The sequence below is a fragment of the Dendropsophus ebraccatus genome, chromosome 3 (assembly GCF_027789765.1).
Source record: "Dendropsophus ebraccatus isolate aDenEbr1 chromosome 3, aDenEbr1.pat, whole genome shotgun sequence".
NCBI lineage: Eukaryota > Metazoa > Chordata > Amphibia > Anura > Hylidae > Dendropsophus > Dendropsophus ebraccatus.
In genome coordinates this window covers 64,399,550-64,426,303 of record NC_091456.1, presented here as the reverse complement: position 1 = coordinate 64,426,303, position 26,754 = coordinate 64,399,550, and the positions used below count along the sequence as shown (strand labels likewise).

At 42.2% G+C, this 26,754-nt stretch overlaps 1 protein-coding gene across 5 annotated transcripts in view; it reads right to left on the bottom strand.

Moving 5' to 3' along the window:
* RCL1 (RNA terminal phosphate cyclase like 1) overlaps window positions 1–26,754 on the bottom strand; it is a 58,436-nt gene that overhangs the window by 26,795 nt on the left and 4,887 nt on the right. For 3 of the 5 annotated variants that reach the window (XR_011362148.1, XR_011362149.1, XM_069961924.1), the window contains exons 2-8: window positions 23,557–23,628; window positions 17,436–17,611; window positions 17,011–17,085; window positions 14,285–14,409; window positions 13,845–13,970; window positions 13,530–13,686; window positions 3,626–3,729 (exon numbers count right to left, since the gene is read on the bottom strand). Coding sequence is in view for 3 of the 5 variants with exons in the window: in XM_069961924.1 (XP_069818025.1) it covers window positions 3,626–3,729; window positions 13,530–13,686; window positions 13,845–13,970; window positions 14,285–14,409; window positions 17,011–17,085; window positions 17,436–17,611; window positions 23,557–23,628 (835 nt within the window). In the remaining 2 variants the exon portion in view is untranslated. Of the gene's footprint in view, window positions 1–147; window positions 809–3,625; window positions 3,730–13,529; window positions 13,687–13,844; window positions 13,971–14,284; window positions 14,410–17,010; window positions 17,086–17,435; window positions 17,612–21,340; window positions 21,453–23,556; window positions 23,629–26,754 lie in introns of those variants that run through there. The other 2 variants (XM_069961922.1, XM_069961925.1) reach the window with 2 other exon arrangements.

Below are 26,754 nucleotides of genomic sequence, written 5' to 3'. Positions count from 1 at the left end.
TCCTTCACTTACAATAACATTTTTGCATCATTGTGCCAGACAAAGGAGACCCCATTAGTACATACAGATCGATAGCAAAGATACTGTACTATCATACTTAAACATTCCAGTGTTAAGCCACAAGTTCACAAGGCATGGCCACATACAAACAAAAGTAGGCAATTTTATTAGCCACTTGCTTATTGGTAGCAAATGACATTTTATGCTTTTTTTCATTTCTTTGCCATCTACAAAATAGTCAATTTCTTCAGTTTGTTTGAACAAATATCTGCAACAATAAAAAGACAGACTTTAGGCACCAAGTAATAAAGCATGTAAAATACTCTCCGAAACTGACAAATATTTACATATCCAAGGGTGTATCCCAACCAAAAGGCAGAAGGGAATATAAATACATTTGTAAAAATTTCCTACTGAACAGTTTAGGATAAATGATATTGTCAGAAGTGAACAGTTGGTGGCGGAGGTTCAGATTCTCAGTGTGTTTGAGAGGTCAGCATTTTATTGATGAGGTACCACTGGTCCAAAGTCATGATAATGTGGAAATAATGTTCCTGTTTGCTTCTTCATGGTTCCCATGTGATACAGCACAGAAAACCCCAACTTCTCCTGGACAGCGAGTACATCTGTCAGTATGATCCCAATGAGAATTTGGGCGCATTATTTTATCGTCTTGCTGAGATTGGAAAATCCAACACCGACACAGGTCATCAGCACTTTCTCGGATCCTTTACGTTCTTCAAACATTTTGCTTTCAATCTTAAACATGATCTGGAAAAAGCTCCTTAGATGCCGCAAAAACTCAATCCTGTCAAGTACACACACAGAACAGAGAAGCTGTAATACACATCATTTATGAGTTTATTGTTAAGTAGGGGCTATCCAGCCTTTCATATCGTGGCAATGCTGTGCAGAGTTAGGGGTTACCAGCTCTACATTTTTTTTCCAGGCTACATTGTTAGGCTTAAAGGGACACTGTCACCCCCTTTTTGCATTATGACTGCTCTCCACAGATGTAAAGGGTAAATGTTACAGCTTTCATTACTTATTTTATATCACACCTCATGGTGCTTGTTCTGGTAAAAAGTTGTTTTTATCACCTGTGGATTGGTGTATATGTGGGTGGGGCCTCACACCCTATGTTGCTCCGCCCCTAGCGCCACTTAGCCTCACCCCCATCCGTGACATCGCCGCATAGGTCCCGCCTCCTCAGCAGCCATTGGAAGGGCCAACCTAAAGCTCTAGGCCCCACCCCCTAGATTGTCCCACACCAATGGCCGCTGACGGGGTGGGGCCTATGCGACGATGACGTCACGGATGGAGGCGGGGCTAAGTGGCACTAGGGGCGGAGCGATGTGGTACAAAGACCGCGAGGTCCCGCCAACATGTACCAATCCACAGGTGATAAAAACAACTTTTCACCAGAACAAGCACCATGAGGTGTGATATAAAATAAGTAATGAAAGCTGTAACATTTACCCTTTACATTGGTGGAGAGCAGTCAAAATGCTGACCGTGTCACTTTAAGTAAATGTATTGCTTTTGTTTGTACTGCTTAGACTCAGGTGTTTGTTTGTTTTTTTCAGTTTCCATTTTCTAATTGTTTTTTTGTGTGCAATATTTTTGGGCTTGTGATCTTGCCTGGTCTCTTCTCTTAAAAGGACAATTTCGGCCCCAAATGTTTAATATTTTTTTTTACATAAACAAATTCCTAATGTACACTAATTATGTGAAATGCACATATAGTTCAGACAGGCTTTTTTTTTTTTTTTTTTTTTTTTGCAGAAATCAATAGTACAGGCGATTTTAAGAAACTTTGCAATTGGGTTTTATTAGTGTAAAAATGCATTTTTATCATGAAAAAGCAGTTTGAAGCTCCCCCCCTTGTCTTCATTATTCTCTATGGATAGGGGAGAGATGAGGCACCAAAACAGGACAAAGTTAATTTACAGCTACATCACCAGGCTCTCTCCTCTGACATCAGCACTGACCTCTCTGACCTCTAAATAGGGGCCTTAAGCGGCTCCCTGTGGTGTAATCCTTTTGTTCTCTGCTCCTTCCCCTGCCCTCTCCATAGAACAGACAGGATCCGACTGATGTAAAACAGTTGAGATTTCCTGATTCTGAGTAGTGGATGACAGAAAGGAGAGGAGGGGGGGACCTGGGGAAAGGTTTTTAAATGTAGTTAATGGCATATTTGCCTAATATACCCAACTGCAAAGTTTTTTTTTTTTAAAATCGCCTGGACTTTATTTTTGAAAAAAAAAATAAAATTTGACAGTGACTTTAAATTTCTCTAAAAAAATAGGTGACATCATGACTCGGGTGTATTTACATGAAGGTGATGTGCTGGTACTTGTGATGCGGTTGGGCCAGGTGTTGGTAGGAGGAATGTTTTCACTGGGGGGGCGCACAGTAGCTGAATTTTGTGAGTTAAGCACAGAAAAGGACCCAGCTATGTTTATGATGTAATGTCTATATATACTGCGCCCCCTGCTGGACACCATGTAAATACACCCAAATTGTGACATCCCTATTTAGGTAAACCGAAGCCTGTGTAAACTACTAATTTGAGGGAAATAGCAGTATATGCACATTTTCCATAATTAGTGCATATTAGAAATTTGTCTAACTTTGCTTATGTAATAACATATTAAAAAATACATTTTGGCAAGAATTCACCTTTAAATCATATATGTTTAATTGTTTTTATTGATTTAACAATCAAGAACAGGAATCCCTCAAACCAACAAAGGTCTTCCTTGCCAATCATACTCATCTGTACACCGTACCAGTAAGGATGCCTAGCAATAAGCATAATGTGAACACATATAAAGATAGGCTATAGAAAAGCATGCAAAATATAAGAAAACAGATTAAATTAAAAGTTTAACTGTTTTAAATGTCATTTAGTATTCTGCTTTACAGCAGGGCCCATAGAAATGTACAATAGTCTGTCGCCGACCCACTGACATAAAAATGAGAGCTTTCAGGTTTCATTTATTTTCTTAGCAGTGGTCGACTTATAATAAATACAACTATATGCACACAGTCTGATGATTTGCCACTTAGGGGGAAAAAAAAAAAAACACTGGCCTTCTACAAAGTCTCCCCTGAATAGCTAGTTTCATCAGGCATATTGCTGGTGGTATATTCGCTGATCAATAGCTAATGTGTATGGCCAGCTTAAGGAAGGTTTATATGAACACAGTCATTGGCAAATGTAGGAAATCTAATAGAGTCTTACTATATTTTCTTAATAACCATTGCTGATACCTCTAAAGAGGTCCATGTTCTGTTTAGTGAGGCCCAGAGCAGTCTCTTGATGGCACCACCATTCTTCAGTTATCACAGTACTGTACCTTACACATATACAGCACCGGTACCATGATAACCGAAAAAGGACAGTTCACATTCTTTGACTCCGCACCAGGCCATGCTGATCCGCTCTACAGAACAGTTCCAAAGAACAATAAGATAACCAATCACCATATATTAAAGAATCTAAAGCCACATCATAGTTACATAGTTAATAAGGTTGAAAAAAGACTTATGTCCATTATGTTTAACCCTACTGTGTTGATCCAGAGGAAGGCATCATCGTAATGAAAACAATGAAACTTACGTGTAAGGAGACAAAGGTCCCAGCAAGACTTTGGAGACATCCTGCTGTCCAAGGGTCATAAGGAGCAGAACCAAACTCTGATTTACAGAGTCTACGCATCCTCCCTGCAAATACAAGCAAGGATTTTGGAAAGCAGTTCATAGGGCAGAACAGAAGGTGAATAGCAGCAAACATGGCTTTGTAAACACAGAATGAAGAGTAAGTGCCATAGAATTTACAACTGAACTGACATTGATATGCGATCACAGAGAAAAACTAAACTAAGAAAAACAATAAATAAAACCAACAAGCTAATCAATGAAGCTACCAGTCATCATACAGTACTTGCCCTGTTAATCAAGTATGAACTCTCAGCTTTCTATTGGCTATATTGCCCCTTAGTGGTGACACTTGAACACTGCACATAAATTCAGTTTCACTGCTGTAAAGTGTAAAATATACAGCTATCATTAGGAAGCAGCTAACTCACTTTTTATCAAAAGGGACTATACATATTTTATCACTAGATTATAAATATTCTTCATTTGAGAAGAATCCAGCACAATGTGGTAGAGAGGTGTCCCTATAAAGAACTAATACAATTGTTTTTTACTTACAATGTTATCAGTCCCCTAATTTCCAGATGTGCAAAAATTCAATATACTATAAGGCTAAAAGGTTCTCACACAGTATTTTTGCTCAGTATTTTTCAACCAAAACCAGGAGTGGGTTGAAAACACAGAAGGCCTATGTTCACACTCACAGCTATTATTTCAAAGCAACGGTCGTTGTATTAAAATAATGGTAATTATTTGTCATTAAATAACAGCCATCCACTAAATTTTAACAGTGTGTTAACATAGGCCTTCTGTGTTTTAAATCCACTCTTTGTTTGGGTTAACCCCTTAAGGACAGAGCCAATTTCGATTTTTGCGTTTAGTTTTTTCCTCCTTGTGCTTAAAAGGCCATAGCACTTGCATTTTTCCACCTAGAAACCCACATGAGCCCTTATTTTTTGCGTCACTAATTGTACTTTGCAATGACAGGCTGAATTTTTGCATAAAGTACACTACGAAACCAGAAAAAAAATTCAAAGTGTGGTGAAATTGAAAAAAAAAAAGCATTTTGTTTATTTGGGGGAAATGTGTTTTTACGCCATTCGCCCTGGGGTAAAAGTGACTTGTTATATATGTTCCTCAAGTCGTTACGATTACAACATGTATAACTTATATTGTATCTGATGGCCTGTAAAAAATTTAAACCATTGTCAACAAATATACGTCACTTAAAATCGCTCCATTCCCAGGCTTATAACGCTTTTATCCTTTGGTCTATGGGGCTGCGTCAGGTGTCATTTTTTGCGCCATGATATGTTCTTTCTATCGGTACCTTGATTGCGCATATATGACTTTTTGATCGCTTTTTATTACAATTTTTCTGGATTTGATGCGACCAAAAATGCGCAATTTTGCACTTTGGGATTTTTTTTGTGCTGGGGGACTTCTAGTATAAGTGCTTTGATCTCTCATTGAGATCTCTGCAGCATAGATATGCTGCAGAGATCCATGAGATAGGCACTCGTTTACTTCCGGCTGCTGCAGCCGGAAGTAAACAAGTGCCGAGCCGGGGACGGCGCCATCTTGGAGCGGTCCCCGGCCACCTTTCAGAAACGGAGATCGCTCCTCCGGGATAACATCCCGGGGGAGCGATCTCCACCACTAGACACCAGGGAACAGCTGAATCCGGTAATCGGATGCAGCTGTCATGTTTGACAGCTGCATCTGATTACTGTATTAGCGGGCACGGCGATCGGACCGTGCCCGCTAATACCTACGGTCCCGGGCTACAAGCGGCACCCGGGACCGCCGCGGTTCAGAGCGAGGTCGCCGCGCGGCCCCGCTCTGAACGTCCTTACCGGCATCAGGGCGTAAATATACGCCCGATGTCGTTAAGGGGTTAAAAATACTGAGCAAACATACTGGGGGAGATTTATCAAAGGGTGTAAAATTTAGACTGGTGCAAACTGGCCACAGCAACCTATTACAGCTCAGGTGTGTGTGTGTGTGTATATAATTTTTTATATATACACACATTTATATATACACACACACATACATATATATATATATATATATATATATATATATATATATATATATATATATATATATATATATACATACATACATACACACACATATATACACATACACACACGTTGTTTTGCATGTTTGTCACACTTAAGTGTTTCGGAACACTTACAGGGCCTTACAGGGACCACCCTGGTGTTTCCCTATTTAGCTCCCAAAGCTCGCAACAGAGTGAGGACCTCAGGGACTACATATCAGGGTGGTTTGGTGCTCTCCCCACTAGGAGGCACCCCTTGGCAACGGGCTTCCTTCTCTGGAGAGAGGGATATCTGGCTATTCCCATGTTTTGAGACTCGTAACTGAGGCTCCACGGACCCCTTTATTGTAATATATTTATTTATTACACACAAACATACATACATACACATTTATATATAATTATATTTTTTTACTTGTTTATTTTTGGTTACAAAGTAGTGTAGCCATACAGGTTGCATTGTCAGGAGCAATCAAGTATTCAGGACACTATGCCCTCTAAAAATACTGGCATACTATATGCATATTCAGCAAAGGCTCCAAACCACAGTCACATTCTGATGAGCTCACATTACTCCTAGGCTACCGAACTCGCTAGGATGACCCAGAGGTATATAAAGAAGGAGTGTTGGGCAGCACTCATCTCAGCTATCATACCGCATACATTATCTGCTAAGGCATATGTGATCACGTGCTAAAATGTAAGCAACCAGAAGGCAGACCTGACCACAAAACAATGAATGTCTGCATGTTAGGGAGAAGGGAGGAACAAAGACATTTTATAATCTCACTTGTGCAGTCCTTTGTATAAACAGCATTGCTTTTAGGAAGTTGTTTGTTGTACTCAATAGAAAAGGTGATATCATGCCCGTTTGTATTGAGCCCTTGGACCACAACCATCTACTTGTAGAACTTAACAAAAAAACACATGAACATGAAAATCAGGGAAAGTCTGAACTGTGTCAATTATGTGGTGTCTATGGCCAGCTGCATCCTAAATGTACAATACACTAAACAGTGACATGCAGAATTTCTGTTAGTTAATGATACAACAGATTACTTAGTAAGCCAAAACAAACACTAGGTTAGGAGGTTGTTTACTGTAATACACTGGTAATGGACGCCTTGTCTTTTTGCAGACAGTAAACAATCTGTCCTCAATAGAATATTATATTATTATGAGTGGGTGTCAGAAGAATTATTCTATACTACTATTAAGTCTTTTAAATATGTACCTCTGCCAATTATTTGCCTCAACATGAGCAAAGAGTAAAAAAAAAACAAAACAAAAACAAAACTTCTTCCTAATGGTTTACTGCTGCCTAATGTAAGAATGCATGTAAAGCATCACCAGTACTAACAAAGGATTGTTAGGGGCACATGCAGGGTGCGCCATACTGGGCTATTACACAAATAGGGGCCAGTGTACAGTTTTTGCACAGGGCTCAGTACTGTGCCTACTCCTGATATTACAGTACATGGCAAGCTGCAGAGCACCATCCACTGTGAAAACCATCATGGAGCTCAATGACGTCCTGATGTCCAGCCACTCGTCAAATAGTCTAAGGGCCCTGTTCCACCGGATGATTATCGGTCGCATAATCGTTAACAATTAACGATCTCAAACGACCGCTATTGCGAAAGACCTGAAAACGTTCACTCATTTCCATGGAATGATAATCATATTTGCGATAGTTTTTTCTTTGCTATTTCTTCTCTATTGCGTTCGTATCTACTGCGAACAACGTCTTATTCAATGCGAACGATTTGCGAATGAGCAACGATAAAAATAGGTCCAGGTCTTATAAAGCGATCAACGATTTCTCGTTCGGTCGTTAATCGTTCACTGCATTTCAACCGAATGATTATCGTTTAGATTCGAACGATTTAACGATAATCTGAACAATAATCGTCCGGTGGAATAGGGCCCTAAGCTCAATTATCAAAACTGATCCACTCTAAACTGATCAAAAAAGCAGATAATTCAAAGTTTTTAATTAAACTTATAATGTACTTTTTGCGCAAACTTTGTTGTAGTAAAAATCTTTAAATCTATCTATTAGTAATTAACATAATAAATCAGGAAACAGTTAAAATTGCTGACATATTCCAGGCATGGGAAAGCACAACTGAGAACTTACCTGTATTTTAACTAAGGTGATCCCTTCTAGCCTTCCCTGCCTTAAATGATGTCTTCTCGACCTCGTCCTATACTTTAATGCCCACTGTGTCATATCCACACAAGTTTGCTATGCTTTCTGGGCAGGCAGCCTTACTGGTATTTATTAACTGAAACCAAATACAAGTGAGGCTGCCTTCACTAACAACAAAATGTTAACTAGAACTTTGCACAACATCTTATGAAACACCCTCACAAGCGTGTTTTATATTGCACTGGTTCGGCGATGTCTGCACAAACAGGAGAAATGTGATCCTGGTGAAGTTTCCTGGCATCTTATTCAACTGTGACGTTGTCATTAGTAGAGAGATGTCAGAGAGCTGACCATGAAGGCCATATGGCTCCATAGGCAATATTGTCAATTGCAGGTATCTACTGCACATATGCACCAAACAAAACATTTTTTTACACTTCTTGCAAAACATCGAAAACAGAAAATTATCAGAAAATATAGGTAATTTCCCTGTACAGATTTCAAGCCAGTTTACTTCAAAGACACGAGTCCACCCAAGTCCATTTTTTTTAAAATCTGACCTGACTCTTTGTAGTTACAGCTCTGTGATGCTAAAACTTATCCGTGCAATTCCGATAATGTTTTATCGTGACATATTTAACTTCAAGATAGTGGTTAATTCTGGACGATATCCATACAACTTTCTTGTGAAAAATGCCCACATTCCATAAGAAAATGACAAATTTAGCATTCTTCTAAATTTAAATTTTCTGTGGTCACCATGCGGGTGATAATTTTATTGCCGGTATTGTTACCCACATGGCGATACCAAATGTGTACTTTTTTTCTACATTTTATATGGCATTGGGGTCTATGGGGATTGTGTGTTTCGTAGTTTATTTTATTTTTTTAAAACTTTTACTTTTTTAAACCTTTTACTTTTTTAAACTATGTGTTTGCCTGATGACAGGCACATTCCATTGCAATGTAATGTGCCTGTAATAGCAAAGCTGATAAGACTGAGCCTTATGGTCCTATTGACGGCCCGATCATAAACTGTAAACGAGTGCTGATCTACTAGATTGGTGCTCATTTACTGAGCAATTTGACGGGCCGACCATCAGGCAGAAAAGGCTGTATATATGTTGTTAGCAATGTCCATGCAGCCCTTGCCTTTAGTATAAAAGATAAAGTAATAACTTATCTTATCACGTTTCCAGGTGTCTTCAGAAGCCTTCGCTGATGTCTTCCCTGCACTAACAGGCTGCTGGCCAGTCAGTAAGTCAGTCACCGGAGAAGGCCCGAAGACACCAGGGACAGAGAGATTTTTCTGAAGAGGAGAAATCTTTCCTTTATGATCTGTTCCTTGTTTATAGTCTGTTCCTGGGTTTGGCTGAAAAAATGTCAGCTAAATGTCTGTGTGGAGGCACCCTTAGGACTGAGCCTGATCAGCCACCGTAACGGACATTGGATGCCTCAGGGAAGCCTCTGATTGTCATGGCAACCATTGAGGCTGTGTGATCGCTCCGCTGTGCAATTCTGTCAATAAGGAGGAGCATGTGACCCCCAGTGCCCAAACTGAGCCTGTATGTGCCAACAGAGGACACAGAGGGCAGGGCACAGTCATTTGCTCCCTCATGCTGGACCATCTTATGGACAGCCCCGTCCCAGAGCAGCACAGCCTGGGGGAGGGGGGGTCTGATTATAGCTCTATGAGGTTGACAGGAAGCTGCTGTCAGTAAGTGCAATGACTACAGTTACTAATACTGTTACTTTTTTACTATAAAGTGGCCAACCCCTTTAAACTATATTTCGCAATGATAATAAATAGGGCCCAAGACCAATCACTGTAGGTTGTTGGCATAAATCTGAACACAGCATGTTTTTCACATGGCCGATTTTATTTCATCAGGCAAAATCTTTGAAGGGAATTTCTCATTGTATTTCCATGACTTTGTGTACATTTGTTACAGAAATCATAATTTACATACAGATTTGCAAGTTTTACAACCTTTTGGCTTCCACACCACTTAAGGTATATTTTTTTCAAAACATTTTACACAGCCGGAACCGTCCGCAATTTGCACGGACCCATTAATTAAAACTTTTTGGCACTGATCACAGCCAAATCTTGAATCCCTAACTACTGATATGTCACAGAGCCATAGAAATCAATTGTAGACAGTATATGCAGATGTGTAAAGGGTGCCTTTGCTTTGACTTCTGCAGTGGTAGCCAATTTACCGTATTTTCCGGTATATAAGATGACTGAGCGTATAAGACGACCCCCAACTTTTCCAGTTAAAATAGAGTTTGGGATATACTTGGGACTACTACCAGTCTTCCAAGGCACACAAAATAAAATTAACTAATTAATTAGCAGCGACATCTGAGAGAGAGAAGGAAATACAGTAATACCGGTAGGATACCGCTGCAAATGCAGTATATGTGAACACAGCCTAAGACCCAAAAAGACAAAGACATACTTTGGCAGTGATGGGTACTTTTCCTAGTATTTGATATTTTGCAGTGGTAAAATTATCTTACAAAAAAACAAAAATATTGCAGGGATTTTCCTAAATCACATATGATCAAATAAGCTAGAACACAGCAGTGTGGCATATCAGAAGTCTGCAGGAATAAAGCCAGAAAAAACAAAGCCTTTCCATCAACGCTTGCAAATGAAGCCAAGCAGATGCTGATACTTGGAAAGTAATATAGGGAGCATTTCCAAGACCAGTCAGCACAGATTTAGTTCTGCAGACTTCTGGAGGCCCTTCCCCTACGTGCAACCAAAAAACATCAATATGGTGCACAATGCTATACTACGGAAAACCTGATATTTGAAATTCACAAACTCAATTTTTGTTCTATACACTTTGGCAAAAGGACTAATAAATTTGTAAATGCGGCATATGATGCTGTTTCACCACATACTGAAAAATAAAGCAGAAAAGGCAATGCAAAATGTCTGAACATGTGCCTCCTTTCTGTGATGCAGTGACACCTGAAAATAAGGCAATAGAGAAGTACAATGAAGAATGTGAAATGTAAGCAGGCCTTAAAGCGACTCTGTACCCACAATCTGCCCCCCCCCCCCCCCAACCGCTTGTACCTTCGGATAGCCGCTTTTAATCCAAGATCTGTCCTGGGGTCCGTTCGGCAGGTAATGCATTTATTGTCCTAAAAAACAACTTTTAAACTTGCAGCCCTGTGTCAGACGGCCGTGGCCTAGATTGTGTATGCCATTAGGCTGGCACACCCGCTCTGTCTCTCCTCCCCACCCTCTTCATCATTAGAAATGCCCCTAGAATATTTTCTTGTGTCTGAACATTGCACAGGTGCCTTAATGATCCGGCCCATGTGCCGGGCTCATACAGGAATAGGAGACAATCTGCCTGGAGCATTCCTAATGATGAAGAGGGCGAGGAGGAGGGACAGAGGTTGTGCCGGCCTAAGGCATACACAATCTAGGCCATGGCCGTTTGGCACAGGGCTGCAAGTTTAAAAGTTGTTTTTTAGCACAATAACTGAATCCCCTGACGAACGAACCCCTTGGATTAAAAGCAGTTGTCTGAAGGTTCAAGCGATTTAGGGGGGACAGATTGTGGGCACAGAGTCGCTTTAAAAGGTTTTGTCTGGGACATTAAAAAGTAAAATGTGAATATATGCATAAACAGAGACACTTCAATACCTAGACGTGTTTCTGGTGCTTTCTTTCAATTCCCCATTTCTCTACCTCATGCAGCATGCTCAATGTGCAGGAACCCTTACTGTAAGAGGGGTGTCATAGTTCTCTGGCAGTCTGGCCTGCTACCCCCACCCCCCCTGCTCCTCCTCTTCTTTGAACAGTCTGAATCCCCACCCAGCATACTCCCACGCCTTCTCCTAGCAGATTGCATCTCACCCTGCTTTCATCCACTATTTCTTGCAGTTGGCATCCCTGGTCTGCTCCCTCCCACTACTACTAGCAGTCTGCCCCCCCCCACTTCTCCTAGCAGTCTGCGCCCCTATTAAGCTTATCCCACTCAATTTGGTTACTTCACTAGTAATATGTGCCGAGCCCTTAAAGTGACTCTGTAACCACAATCTGCCCCCCCCCAAACCACTTGTACCTTCAGATAGCTGCTTTTAATGCAAGATATGTCCTGGGTCCGTTCGGCAGGTGATGCAGTTATTGTCCTAAAAAACTACTTTTAAACTTGCAGCCCTGTGCCAAAGAGCCGTGGCCTACATTGTGTATGCATTAGGCTGGCACAACCTCTCTATCCCTCCTCATCATTAGGAATGCTCCAGGCAGATTTTTTTACTAGTCATCAACTGTGTAAGCACATGGGATGAATCTTTGAATCTTTAAGGCACCAGTGTAGTTTTCACTGCAGAGAAATAGGAAAAATGGTGAAGAGGCAGGGAGGAGGGACGGAGGGGTGGTGCAAAGTTAGGGCACAGATACTCCAAGCCAAGTTGTTTTTTTTAGAACAACTGTATCACCTGCCAAACGGACCCCAGGGCAGATCTTGGATTAAAAGCGGCTACCCAAAGGTACAAGTGGTTTGAGGGGGACAGATTGTGGGTGCAGAGTAGCTTTAAGCCATAAGGGTCCTTTTACACAGCCTGATATAAGGAAGTGCATGGATGCAAGCAAGCGCTGATCAGTGCGAGATCAGCGTTCGGCTATACGGCCGCACATGTTCTGTTTGGTGTTTGCTTGCTCATTGGCTAATCTCTACCTCTTATATGTGCCAATTATTTACTATTTGAGCGTTCTTAGACTATGTTTTCACATAGTTTTTTTTTTTAGCTATTTTGTTGCAAATTGTGTAATCACAGTAAAAAAAAAAAAGTGCTATTTCTGCCACAATTTTGACTGAATTGCAGCAAAAATAGCACTATTTTACCGTAATTCCAGCAAAATCAAATAATTAACGCTAAAAGAAACAAAAAAACGCCATGTGGGAACATAGCCTAAGAATGCTCATTAGCTATATTCAGCCAATGTTCATACTCTTCCATGTCTCCTCATTCACAGGCCTCATCATAACAGTGCATGCAACGGTACCACATTTTTGGCCCATCATCTTTTACTGGGAAAACCTCAATTATTTATTTAGAATCAAATACAGTAAGGTGCTGGTATCCCCGAGTTGCTGGAGTAGGTCCTGCTTTTATATGAACATTCTCTACTTCTAAGCCAATAGGCAAACTGGCCCAAAACTGACTAATAATGTCAAAAATTGCTCCAGGGGCATAAATCTAGTGCAATGTTAACTCTAAGTTCAGAACAACAATATTCGCACAGAAGCTACAGAACTCTTTCCCTCAAAGCCAAGGCAGTGTTTTGCTAAGCCGTACCGACTTGATGAGTGAGGCACAAAAAGGTAAGCAAAATTTACAATAAACGTCGACAGGCATAAACTGTGCTAGAACTGCATTTGCGATAGTAAATGAGCCCCTCTGTGCCATAGGTGGTAAAAGTCCACAGCTTGTGTTTTAACGTGACAACACAGTCACCATCTAGTACGGTCAGTTCAGTAGAATGCAGGTGCAGTGGGCCCAGAGCAGAGAGACGGTATTTAGTCCATCAGGTTGAGCACCCTCCCCCCCCTCCCCCAACACTGCCATAGGAAACATCAAAACATACATGCAATTTTCCTCAAACCAACTTACTCTATAGATTTCTTCCAAAAGTAGCTTAGCACAGTTCTTGCCCAAATCTTCTGGAAGTACAGATTGTCCCTGCCCTTGTGGGTTTGATGCAAGCTCAGCACTCATTACATAGCCTTCAGTTGTTTCAGCCACTAGAGACAGACCAAATCCAGGGGACCTAAGAATAAGGAAACAGATATATTTTACCTACTTAGAACATACAAAAACCCGCCCCCCACAACTACACACCACCACTGTAAAAAAAAAAAAAAAAAAAAAAAGTAAAAAAAATTGATAAATTGACATATGTGCGGAAAAACACGTATCAAAACTTACTTTCCAGAATTTGGCCCTTTGAGGTGATCTGTATGTATATAAATATCCGGGAGGAACTTATTCAGAATGCTTCTTGCAGACTCTACTATTCTATTGCCAATTTGTGGAGATACACGGACAGAATATCTGTAAACCAAAAGGTTAAAGAAAATGGAGGGCTGACGCCAGAATACTGACAGCTGTGAATGAAAATTTCATAACTAGGCAAAGCTTTCTGGAAATTATTCCATCCATCTCCACCCAGGATGGTGTGATATTAAAGCCATCATTGTACTTTAACACTCAAAGTTTTATCCGTCCCAGGTTTATTTCAAAAGTACAAGAAGCTACTTAGTTTGAGAGCTAGCTATCCCTACTCATGCAAGAGAAAAGATTTTTTTTTTTTTGACACTGGCACAATGACAAGAATACTTTGTATACAGCACTCGAGTAAAGGATACGCCACTCCTCTGATACGCTTTATTTTGCCAGGATCCGTAAGATGAACTGGTCTGAGAACCTTTCTTACTGGACAAGAAAAAACGACTTCCCCGCCTCCTCCAGGTGGCATCCCCCTTTTAACAATCTGGGAAGGAAAGAATATATTGGTTAAAAAAAAATTAACAAAAGAGAGGTAAAAGTAAATAAAAAGTTGCACTGCTTGAACCCAACCTTTACTCTCTCAGATCACCACAAACCAGCTACTAAATGGGAACCTGTCACCACGGATGCGGGCACAGACCCCCCCCGGTGCAGCCCCCGGATACTTACCTTCTCTGGCGAGTCCCGCAACTGGAGCCGGGGGGGGGGGGGGGGGGGGGGGGGGGGGGGGGGGGGGGTAGGGGGGGGTCGGGCAGGCTCTGTGCCCACGTCCCCGGTGACAGGTTCCCTTTAAAACGAGTACGTTCACTATTTTTTTTTCAAATCAACTGATGCCAGAAATTCATAATTAAAAAAAAAAAAAACATCTCCAGCCTTCCAGTTCTTATCAGCTTACTTATCAGGAAGTGGTGTATTTTTTCCAGTATGACACAGTGCTCTCTGCTGCCATCGCTGTCTATGTCAGAAACTGTCCAGAGCAGGAGAGGTTTTCTATGGGGATTTGCTACTGCTCTGAACAGTTCCTTACAAAAACAGAGGTGGCAGCAGAGAGCACTGTGTCAGACTGGGGAGAATACACCACTTCCTGCAGGACATACAGCAGCTGATAAGAACTGGAAGGCTGGAGACTTAAAGGGGTAGTGCGGCGGTAAAAAATTATTCACCGACTAACACACATTACAAAGTTATACAACTTTGTAAAGTATGTTATGTCTGTGAATGGCCCCCTTCCCCGTGTCCCACCACCACCACCCGTGTACCCGGAAGTGTGGTGCGCTGTACTCACCTGTCACGTGCCGACACCAGTCTTCTATCTTCATTCAGCGACGTCTTCTTCGGGCGGACGGCGAACAGCTCCGACTGTTCCGAATGCCGGCCGCCCTCTGCCGAGTCATCAGCCGCGATTGGCTGAGCATAACTGTGCTCAGCCAATCGCGGCTGAGCACAGTTGTGACGCGGCGGAGGGGGGACGGGCGGCAGCGACTCGGAAGATGACGTTTGGCACAAGATGGTGGATGGCCCTCGACACGGATCAGGTAATGTATAATGCACCACACTTCCGGGTACACGGGTGGGGGGACACGGGGAACGGGGCGATTCACAGACATAACATACATTACAAAGTTGTATAACTTTGTAATGTGTGTTATTCTGTGAATAATTTCTGAGCGCCGCACTACCCCTTTAACAGAAGTAAATTACAAATCTATGGCACCAGTTGATTTGAAAGAAAAAAATATGTTAGTGAAATACCCCTTTAAGACTTCTCATGTGGGCTTTTACCTCCAAATAAGTTGTGAGGCCTGTAGTTCCAAAATGTGAAGCCTTTACTAGCTATAACGTATCAGCTCTGCATCGATTTCCCCTTGACAGATTTACTCACTCAGATACAAAGCCCCCTAGCACTGATCAAAGAGATGGCAAATGGAATATGGAAATAACTCTTTAGTTTTGCATTTATGCAGCAAATACAAAAAGGAAAAGAGGAACATTGTGAAAGTTTTTTTTTCTCCTAATGACAGTCATAAATGACCAATGGGCATAAAGAAATAAAAATAATTGCTAATGGTAAATGTTGCTCATACCGTGGTAAACAATTGGCTTTACTGTCCAGCTCATAAGTGCTATCATCAGCAGGGACGCTTTAACCCCCCCCCCCCCCCCCCCCCCGAGCAGGCCGGCCTTTGCTATGTAGGACCAGTGCAGTCGCACAGGGCTCTGGCCTACAGCCTGTCATTTCTAACTATAAGCGCTCGTAACATACAGGGGGACACAGGGCACTGGAGGGACACTGAGCATCCCTCTGCCATCATCCTCTCCAGCAGCCACAGCCCACACAGCTCTGGGAGTCGGGTCGTGACATCACCATTTTATCCAGGAAATAAAGCCTTGATGCAGTAGTAAGTGCAGGGAAAAAAGCACTTTATAAACATTTAATTGTATATTGGTAATTTATATAACTTTTGGGGGGCAATAAAATGCTTTAATAACATTTTTTGACGGACTTCTCCCTTAATACAGTGTGGGTGCCAAAAAGTGAGGGGGGCCCACTCTTGAGGGCTTTGCACCAGGCCCACCAGTGTAATAAAACGGCCCTGATCAGCAGGCAACAATGATGCAGTCTACAGTTATGTATAGATTTAAAAGGGTGTTCTGCCATTTGGATACAAAACTTATAAGGGAGCTGTAGACTGGTACGCACAGAGCAGCAGTATAACAATAATCCTACTTTCTCAACATTCACGATTAGCTTTATGTGTTCACGCTTGTTGCCCTCTGTACACCTATAGCACATTACGAGTGGGCTTGGCTTCGGCAGCAGTCCATGTCCTTATCTTGTGAATACCGAGCCTCAAGCCTCTCATGTTACTTCCCTTCTTTGCTTTACAAACATCACATTTTAGACCAACATGTGATGAGTGATGGGGAAACTACTGAAATGTTTTCACTACTTTACATTTTAGATACATTGAAAAGGAGTTGAGTGTTGTATTCTGGAATACCCCTTTAAGTCAATGCAACACAAGGCTTCCTAAAAAAGCTGTCTTTATAATTGCATATTTTTAGATGTAATATAAAATCTTACCTTTAGCTCAAAATGTTCACCATCTATACCGAACCTTTTCAGTAAAGAAATGGCTGTGACCTTTAGGGTGTCCACCTAACAAAAATTAAAAGGCTTAACTGCTGTGATTGTGCAACACAATGAATTCAAAAAATCTGTATTAAAGGGGCGCTGTCATAAAAAAAATTATATAGACACATATACAAAGTCTAAACCACATGGCAGTCACACAAACATCTATAGGTCCGTCTTAGTCCCATACAAAGTAGAATTAGCTGGGAGAGTGGCACAATACGGTGCTCCTCTACCCACTGTCTGATCCAGGTCTGAACACACAGATCCCAACTAATAACCTTGGATGTGACTCTGATGTAGTACACTTTAATAAGGCTGTCACATGTCAAAAAGAGAAGAAAAGGAGTCCTCTTACTGTTATTGCAACTTACTGAGGGATCAACCTGATCATTGGTGACACCACGAAGGGTAATTCTTAACGGATGCTTCATAAATGGAGCAAGACAGATCAAGCTTTCTAAGTAATAGCCAATGGAGCGTTGTATATTACAGTCGTGTTCCACAGGTCCACCCATAAGGAGGCCAGGCTGATAATATAAGGAAGTACCTAGAAAAGAAGACAGTTATGAGCTTCCTATAAATATGGATGCCAAATTTAACTATAGCCAAAGCAATTCATGAATGAATTTGTACCATCAAAATGAAAGCCTAGGCTTATTCCGCGTATTACTTTCTGTATTTTCCCATACATCCTATTCACTATACACATGACCCACAATATAAAGTAGTATAGTATTGTTTTGCATATGCCAGCAACAATATATTAAAGGGAACCATTCACCCCGTGGCCCCAGGTAGAAACTGACATACAGTGACATAAAGGTCAATATACTTACCACATCGCTCCCGGTCCCGTCCCGGATCCCGTTGTTGACACGGAGAAATCGCTGATTCTTCTTCTCGTGCCCATTATGGTAATGAGACGAGATGAGTCCAACGTCCATAGGAAACGACGGACGAGTCCAACTTATTCATGAGGTCCTCTTCTCGTCGCCGCCTATCCACGCCTCCTGGAACTTGATTGAAGTCTTCAGTCTTCTGACGAATTCCCACGCAGACGCCGTTGCGATGGTCTCGTCACCTCTTCTGCGCCTGCACGGTAAACAGGATACGTGCTCGAGACAATCGGCGCACGCGGAGTAAACAGTGAAGCTGCGGCGCGGCTTCAATTGTGAACTGCGCATGCGCCGAAAACGACCGTCACGGCGCCTGCGCGGGATCCGGCAAGAAGAACGAAGACGAGGAGGAAGAAGACCTGGCGTCAATCAAGTGTCGGAGGCAGGGAGAAGGCTGGACTTCGGACCCGGCGGCGCTCATTACCATAATGGGCGCGAGAAGAAGAATCAGAGATTTCTCCATGTCAACAATGGGCCATGGGGTGAATGGTTCCCTTTAAAGTTGTGTTACGCTAGATAACCCCGTTTAAATGTACATAGATAAGATAGTGTTATAGAACCATAGTTCAATGCCTCCAAGACCTGAAGAAACTTTGAAAAATTTAAGAATAAGAACTAATGTTGTAATCGACAAACAAGTCCATGCATGATATTGTGGTTGTTTCACTGTACACAACAATCTAAGACAGTGGAACATTGCACAACATAACCTGTGCCTCAGGAGTTGTTTTTGAAATTGCAGGGCACGGGGGTATATATATATATATATATATATATATATATATATATATATATATATATATATATATATAGAGAGAGAGAGAGAGAGAGAGAGAGAGAGAGAGAGAGATAGAGAGAGAGATATATAGAGAGAGAGAGAGAGAGAACGAACAATCAGCACTGACTTACCTCTCAACATGCCCGCGATACACCATCTGAGTGGCCCTGGGACCGCTGCCGGGCTCTGGGATCTCCCGTGCTGCCAATGTTATGAACTGGCTAATTGATAGCCCATTCAGCCAGTCAGTGACGGGGGTGGGACACCGCTCCAGTCACCGATTGACTCAGCAGGCTGTCTATCAGCCGGGTCAGGCATCCCACCCCCTGGTCATGAGGTTATCACAACTCGGGGGAAAATACCTTCCAGCAGGGGTCCCAAGGTCAGTCATACAGCACATCACGGGGAAAAGAAAGAAGGAAATCAATCATGCTAATTTTTTCCCCTGCTGCCTGACAACTATTTGCTATGGACGAATTCTCCTTTAACCAAAATATAAAAAAAAGAGTGATAGTTTAACCTCAAGGGTGTCACTATTAGATCCATAGGGGCCCAACTCCAAGCATCTGCTCCAATCAGCTATTTGAAGAGACTCTGGCATGTTTACTTAGGCTTGTACTTGCAAGTAGTGTACTATTCATAGTGGTATAAGGTAATGCAGCACTATCCTGTCCAATTACAGAGCAGATACAAATGGTACAGTGATTGCAATTATGAACAGACTTCCCACCATGGTAAACACTAAGGAGGTTACAGCACTCCAACCCCTTTAAAAAGGTACTTTTATCAATGCGCACTCCACAGTGGGGACCGGGTTGCCGGGAGGTGGAACCTCCATCCAGATGACACTTATGGCATATCCTTTCAATATGTCTTAGGTCTCTCAGATAAGTATATTCCTTTTAGGCTAAACCAGGCAGGTCATTAAGGCAAAGACCAAATATACTTCAGTCCAAGGCCATGCTTACTCTACGATAACTTTTCAATTTTCGCAATTCTAGACATATAAAAATTTTCCCACACAAAATAAATATCTGTTAAATAAAAAAATAAAAATTTGTGTTAAATGGCCACTGTCATTACCAATTAAATTATATTAAATCAGCAGGGGAGATGATATGCTACATCTCAGCAATTTACTTTTTTTTTTTTTTGCCTGAAATACAATGCTATACACACTAGGTGTCTCACTTACTGGAAAGCTGCAGACAATGCTCCAACACTAAGGTCATTTTGTCTACAGTAACCAAAAAAAAAAAAAAAAAAAAAAAAAAAAAAAAGACCGACCAAAAGCAGGAAGGGATGTCAGATGTCTCTCTGCTCAGACTGGCCCAGTAAAGGTGAATGCTGATTGGCCGGCAGCAGCACACGCCCCTGTACGTTGTTGCAGCTGAGTAACTAACTGATGTTAGGACCCACCGGCTCAAAGCGGAATGCAGAAGCCTGAGCACCACAATGGGGCACTAAATAGAGCTGTGAAGTTAAAATAAAAACCAACAGCATACATAAAGGCAGGCATGATGTGCTATGGACTGGAATGCAGAATTCCTGGCATCATGATTCATGACGACACCGGGAGGTAAGAAGCAGTTCAAATACTCACATTACTGTGCTAACACACTGTGTCATTACAGTAGCGCAAAGATTGTAACTGCCCCGGAGCTCCCAGCATCATAATAAATCATAATGCTAGGAGTTCAGCTTTCCGGTCCACAGTACATCTTCAGTGCTTGGAACATGTTAATGCCCCCTAACATTTTAGAAACAGATTGCTGAACTCAGGGAGACCAGCCAAACGGCAACACTGCCAGCTGCTAACAAAAGCGCTCAATGCAGTCAAGTCCTAGGTGCATTGCCCCCTGGGAAACATAAATATGCAAAAGAGGAGCCCGTGGAGCCTCATTGAAGAGTCTCAAACACAGGACTAGCCAGATATCCCCTCCGGGAAGGACCCAGCCAAGGGGCAGCTCCTGTTAGGAAACCACCAAATCCACCATATTAAGTGGCCCTATAAGTCAATGTAATGACAAGGGATAAACCAAGGCTAGGTTACCATCCACATACAGCTGTTTCGGGGTGTTGCCCCTCATCAGTGTGGAGCAGGATTCTGGCTAGATGGGAGCAATGCCTAGTAGAGCCATAAGAGAAACAGATTGCTGAACTCAGGGAGACCAACCAAATGACAACACTGCCGGCTGCTAGTGAAAGCGCTCTATGCATGTTGTTCAGGACAATACCCTTAAGATACCAAAAGAAACATTAACATGTTGGCTCATAGTTTGTACTTTGTTCAGCAGTGATGCCAAAGCCGAGCTACCTCCGGAGAAAGTTTTTACTAAGTTCTCATCAATAACTGACTAAGTTCTTAAAGCAATTCTTATGTTCTCATCTTATTACTTGGTAACATCAGATAATATTTAATATTTGATTTCTGGGAGAATCTCTGGAGGTTATTAGTAAGCTGTAATACAGTCATCTCATGCTTCTGGCAGCTTCCACACAAGTCACTTGATCTGCAATGTCAATAATGGATTACAGCAGCACTGCAGTCTCCCATCACACGGCCCCACATCTCTCCACATGATCCAGCTGTGGAACTCACCCTTCGCAGAATTCAGTTTTCGCTTTCTTAAAGGTGGGAAGGAATGTATTAATATTGCCATTAGGTAGTGTATATATTCTGCTGCTGCATGTAAAGCATATATCCTATGCTGCCCTCCACCTGGGGCCTCTTCTGGTGTCGCCTGCTGACTGCAGAGCCTCCACTCCTGAGACAAACTCGAGACAGCCTGATGAGGTAAATCACAGAGAGGAGAGCCCCACGGACAGTCATTGGCTGAGTGGACTGTCAATCCTGAGACAAGTTCATCTCGGAAGTGGAGGCTCGGCATTTAACAGGGGACACAGGCAACACCAAAATAGGAGAGGTAGGCATAGGATGTTAATTGTTTTATATGCAACGGTAGAAGTATGTAAAAAAAATACGAAACACTGGACAACCACTTTAAGATTCATCAGTGACACCCAGCTCAGCCCATAATCGATGGAAGCGAGAATGCCACAGCCAGTGACTTAGGCTGCATTCCCACATTGAGGAACACGGACGTGGAATGCCAGTACCTGAGTCCCCCTCGCGCCCAGACAGGATCTGTAATTAGATGCTGGGAGCGGGGGTACTGTATTCATAAGCGCTGCAATGAAGCAGCCGCGCGGTGCTGTTACTACAGCCCGGCTCTTATGAATACAGTTCCCCCGCTCCCAGTATCTAATTACAGATGCTGTCCGGGCGCGAGGGGGACTCCGGTACTGGCATGCCACTTCGGTGTTCCGTCAGGAACACGAAACGTGGGAAGGCAGCCTAAGCGAGCAGGCTGTAACTGCTGGGATGAGTCCGTTGCAGACGTAGGGGCCAGAGTGTTCAGCGGGAGGTGCAAAGATGTCACGGGGGACCCCAGGGAGCGTGTTAGGCAAGTATGGGTTTGAGATTATATATATATATATATATATATATATATAGCTCAATGCCACGAGTACTCCTTTAAAGGGGTTATCAGGTGCTCGCAAATTTTTAACATGTTTCTGCCATATAAAAACAAACATGTAATGCTTATCTCTCAGCGCTACCGCGTTGTCCTGGTGTAGTAGATGGCGCCTCCAGCTGTCTGTAGCCGCCATTACTTTCGAGATAAGCTCATCTTTGGAGTTACAACCTGCTCAGCCAATCCCTGGCTGAGCGCGCTGTCACTGCCAAGACGAGGTTGCTTCAGAAGTAACAGCGGCTACAGAAAGCGAGGGACACCAAAAACCCCATGAGAGACCGGGGGAGTGCAAACGACGGCTAAACCCTATAAATGTTCTAGAAAAACTTCACTGCGTTTCACAGAGAAATGGTTTGGTGATCGGGGTTTAGGGGGATGTTTGCTACATGCACTGGAGAATATTCTAAAACATGCAGAAAACAACCACCACTAACATGGTGTGAAAAGAGCCTGATCTGTGATATTTGTGAGCCACACCTCCAACTAACTGCTTCTGCACAGCACAAGTAGAAAGCGCTCAATCAGCAGCAGATGGGCACAGACTACAGAAGGTACGCATCCCAACATCACAGTCCGTCTGTCTCGCTCTGCAGCTAATGAACAGTGATATTATGAAAACACGTTGCTGAGCCTTCCCCAATATCTTTAAAGCAAAACTGTTCTTCTGTTTAATCCCTGTAGGGGCCACTCATGACCCAGCGCTGTGCAGTCCCAGCAAATCTGTCTCATTCACTATTCTTCTGTACAGCACCAGCTCATGAGCAACAATCTGCAGAGAGAGTAACAAAAAGAAAGAGGCACCTTTGTTCTTTGGATCTGTCCCTGCAGAACCAGACACTGACTGTTCAATCATGTACCCTAATAGGAAAATTTCTATATCTTATCATAATCTCATATACTCTGCATCATACCACCTAGCACTTTTCCAGTTCAATCACAGTCATACATAGCGAACAGCAAACACATACACCGAGCCAAATTCACAGAGGGAACACAAGGTCTTCCCATTGGCTCTATAACAAGCACTGAGAAAGAGGAATTCTGGGTGTGGTTAGTGGCTCGACTATAAGCCATTTGGAAGGACAAATTGGGGTGGGGACAAACTGCAGAAACTTACTGGAGTACCTTATTCTAGGACAGACAGCAGTAAAGTATACTAAACTACTCAACAAAAGGTAAAGTAGACCAGACTGTGTTATGATACAACATTTTACCCCCAGCACAGGTAGACAGATCCCCAGAGCTTGTCTGACGCGGCCTGTAAGCACACAACACTCACCAGTTTCATTGATCTCTATTCTAGTCCCGTTGGTTATTTTATCCAGCAGTCTAATGAAACTTGCTTCAAAGTCTGTAATAAAGGAGAAGAGTGGTTAGGTTTCTACATGTCATTGTACACACACACACACATCCTGCCCAAGAGGAAATGATCAAATTAACGATGCACAAATATTGATCAGGCCACTTTAAGGGACCCTACTGCTGAATAAGCCGATATGTCAAGCATTCAGCCAATGAATCAGTAAGGATCTGTTTAAAGAGTCACTGTCGTATTTTTTTTTTTTTGCAGAAATCAATAGTCCAGGCGATTTTAAGAAACTTTGTAATTGGGTTTATTAGCCAAATCTGCCATTATCTGCATGTAAAAAGCCTTTTCCCAGGTCCCCCCCTCCTTCCTCTTTTTCATCCACTCTGAAAAATCTGAAAATTGTGACTTGTTGCAGGAGTCGTCCCCTGTCTGCTCTAGGGAGAGGGGAGGGGGGAGGAGGAAGGAGGGAGTTAGCCGGCAGCAGAAAGCAGATAACAGAGGATTACAGGCACAGAGCTGGGTGACAGCTGTAATCCGAGCTCAGACAGGTCACTGGTGACTGTCCCAGGAGATATCCCGTGAGGGATTTGTAGATTAACTCTTTGTTGTCCTGTTTTGGTCTTTTCTTTAGCTCTCTCCATAGGAGAACAATGAAGACAGGGGGGAGAGCTTCAAACTGCTTTTTCATGATAAAAATGCATTTTTCGGATAATAAACCCAATTACAAAGTTTCTTAGAATCGCCTGGACTATTGATTTCTGCAAAAAAAAAAATTCACGACAGTGACACTTTAACCCCTTTGTGCTGCAGCTAGTTTGGGCCTTAATGACCAGGCTAATTTTTCAAAATCTGACCTGTCTCACTTTATGCTCTTATAGCTCAGTGATGCTTTAACGTATGCTAGCGATTCTGAGATTGTTTTTTCGTGACATATGGCACTTTATGTTAGTGGCAAAATTTGGTCACTACTTTGTGTGTTTTTTGTGAAAAACATCAAAATATCATGAAAAATTAAAAAAATTTGCATTTTATGAACTTTGAAATTCTCTGCTTCTAAAAAAAGAAAGTCGTAGCACATAAATTAGTTACTAAGTCACATTACCAATATGTCTTCTTTATTCTGGCATAATTTGGTAAACATATTTTACTTTTTTAGGGTGTTATGGGGCTTACAAATTTATCAGCAAATTATCACATTTTCGTGAAACTGATTTTTTTAGGGACCAGTTCTTTTTTTAAATGGATTTAGAAGTCTGGTATCCTGAAAACCCCCATAAGTGACCCCATTTTGGAAACTACACACCTTAAAGAATTAATCTAGGGGTATAATGAGCATTTTAACCCTACAGGGGCTGGAGGAAAGTATTCACAATTAGGCAGTAAAAAAATTGAAAATTTTAATTTTCCAATAATATATACGTTTAGATTAAAGTTTCTCATTTTCAAAAGGAATATGAGACAAAAAGCACCCCAAAATTTGTAATGCAGGTTCTCTTGAGTACAACGGTACCCCATATGTGGGCGTAAACCACTGTATGGGCACACAGCAGGGCTCAGAAGGAAGGGAGCGCCAATTAGCTTTTCCAATGCAGATTTTGCTGAAGAAGTTTCTGAGCGCCAGGTGCGTTTGTAGTGCCCCTGTAGTGTCAGCAGAGAGAAAACCCCCCATAAGTCACCCCATTTTGGAAAGTACACCCCTCAAAGAATTCATCTTGGTGTGTGGTGACCATTTTGACCCCACAGGTATTACAGGAAAGTATTCAAAAGAAGACAGTAAAAATGAAAAACTGGAATTCTTCCAATAATATGTTCGTTTAGTTTGAAATTTCTCAATTTCACGAGGAACAAGAGGAAAAAAGTACCCCAAAATTTGTAACGCAGGTTCTCCTGAGTACAATGGTACCCCATATGTGGGCATAAACCACTGCATGGGCACACAGGAGGGCTCAGAAGGGAAGGAGCGCCAATTAGCTTTTTCAATGCAGATTTTGCTGCAGAAGTTTCCGAGCGCCAGGTGCGTTTGCAGCGCCCCTGTAGTGCCAGCGGAGTAAAATCTCGCCATAAGTCACTCCATTTTGGAAAGTGCACCCCTCAAAGTATTCATCTTGGTGTGTGGTGACCATTTTGACCCCACAGGTATTAGAGGAAAGTATTCAAAAGTAGACAGTAAAAATGAAAAACTCAAATTTTTCCAATATTATGTTCTTTTAGTTTGAAATTTCTCAATTTCACGAGGAACAAGAGGAAAAAAGTACCACAAAATTTGTAACGCAGGTTCTCCTGAGTACAATGGTACCCCATATGTGGGCGTAAACCACTGTATGGGCACACAGGAGGGCTCAAAAGGGAAGGAGCGCCAATTAGCTTTTTCAATGCAGATTTTGCTGAAGAAGTTTCCGAGCGCCAGGTGCGTTTGCAGAGCCCCTGTAGTGTCCACAGAGTAAAATCTCCCAATAAGTCACTCCATTTTGGAAAGTGCACCCCTCAAAGAATTTATTTTGGGGTGTGGTGAGCATTTTGACCCCACAGGTGTTTGAGGAAAATATTCAAAAGTAGACAGTAAAAATGAAAAACTCGAATTTTTCCAATAATATGTTCCTTTAGTTTGAAATTTCTCAATTTCACGAGGAACAGGAGAGAAATGTCACCCCAATATATGTAAAGCAGGTTCTCCTGAGTAGAACAGTACCCCATATGTGGGCATAAACCACTGCATGGGCACACAGCCGGGCTCAGAAGGGAAGGAGCGCCAATTAGCATTTTCAGTGCAGATTTTTGTGAAGAAGTTTCTGAGCGCCAGGTGCGTTTGCAGTGCCCCTGTAGTGTCAGCAGAATAGATTCCCCCCAAAAGTCACCACATTTTGGAAAGAGCACCCCTCAAAGAATTCATCTTGGTGTGTGGTGACCATTTTTACCCCACAGGTATTAGAGGAAAGTATTCAAAATTGGCCAGTAAAAATGAAAAACTCGAATTTTTCCAATAATATGTTGGTTTAGTTTGAAATTTCTCAATTTGACGAGGAACAGGAGAGAAAATTCACCCCAAAATCTGTAACGCAGGTTCTCCTGAGTAAAACGGTACCTCATATGTGGGCATAAACCACTGTATGGGCACACAGCAGGGCTCAGAAGGGAAGGAGCGCCAATTTACAGGAGCAAAACCGCAGC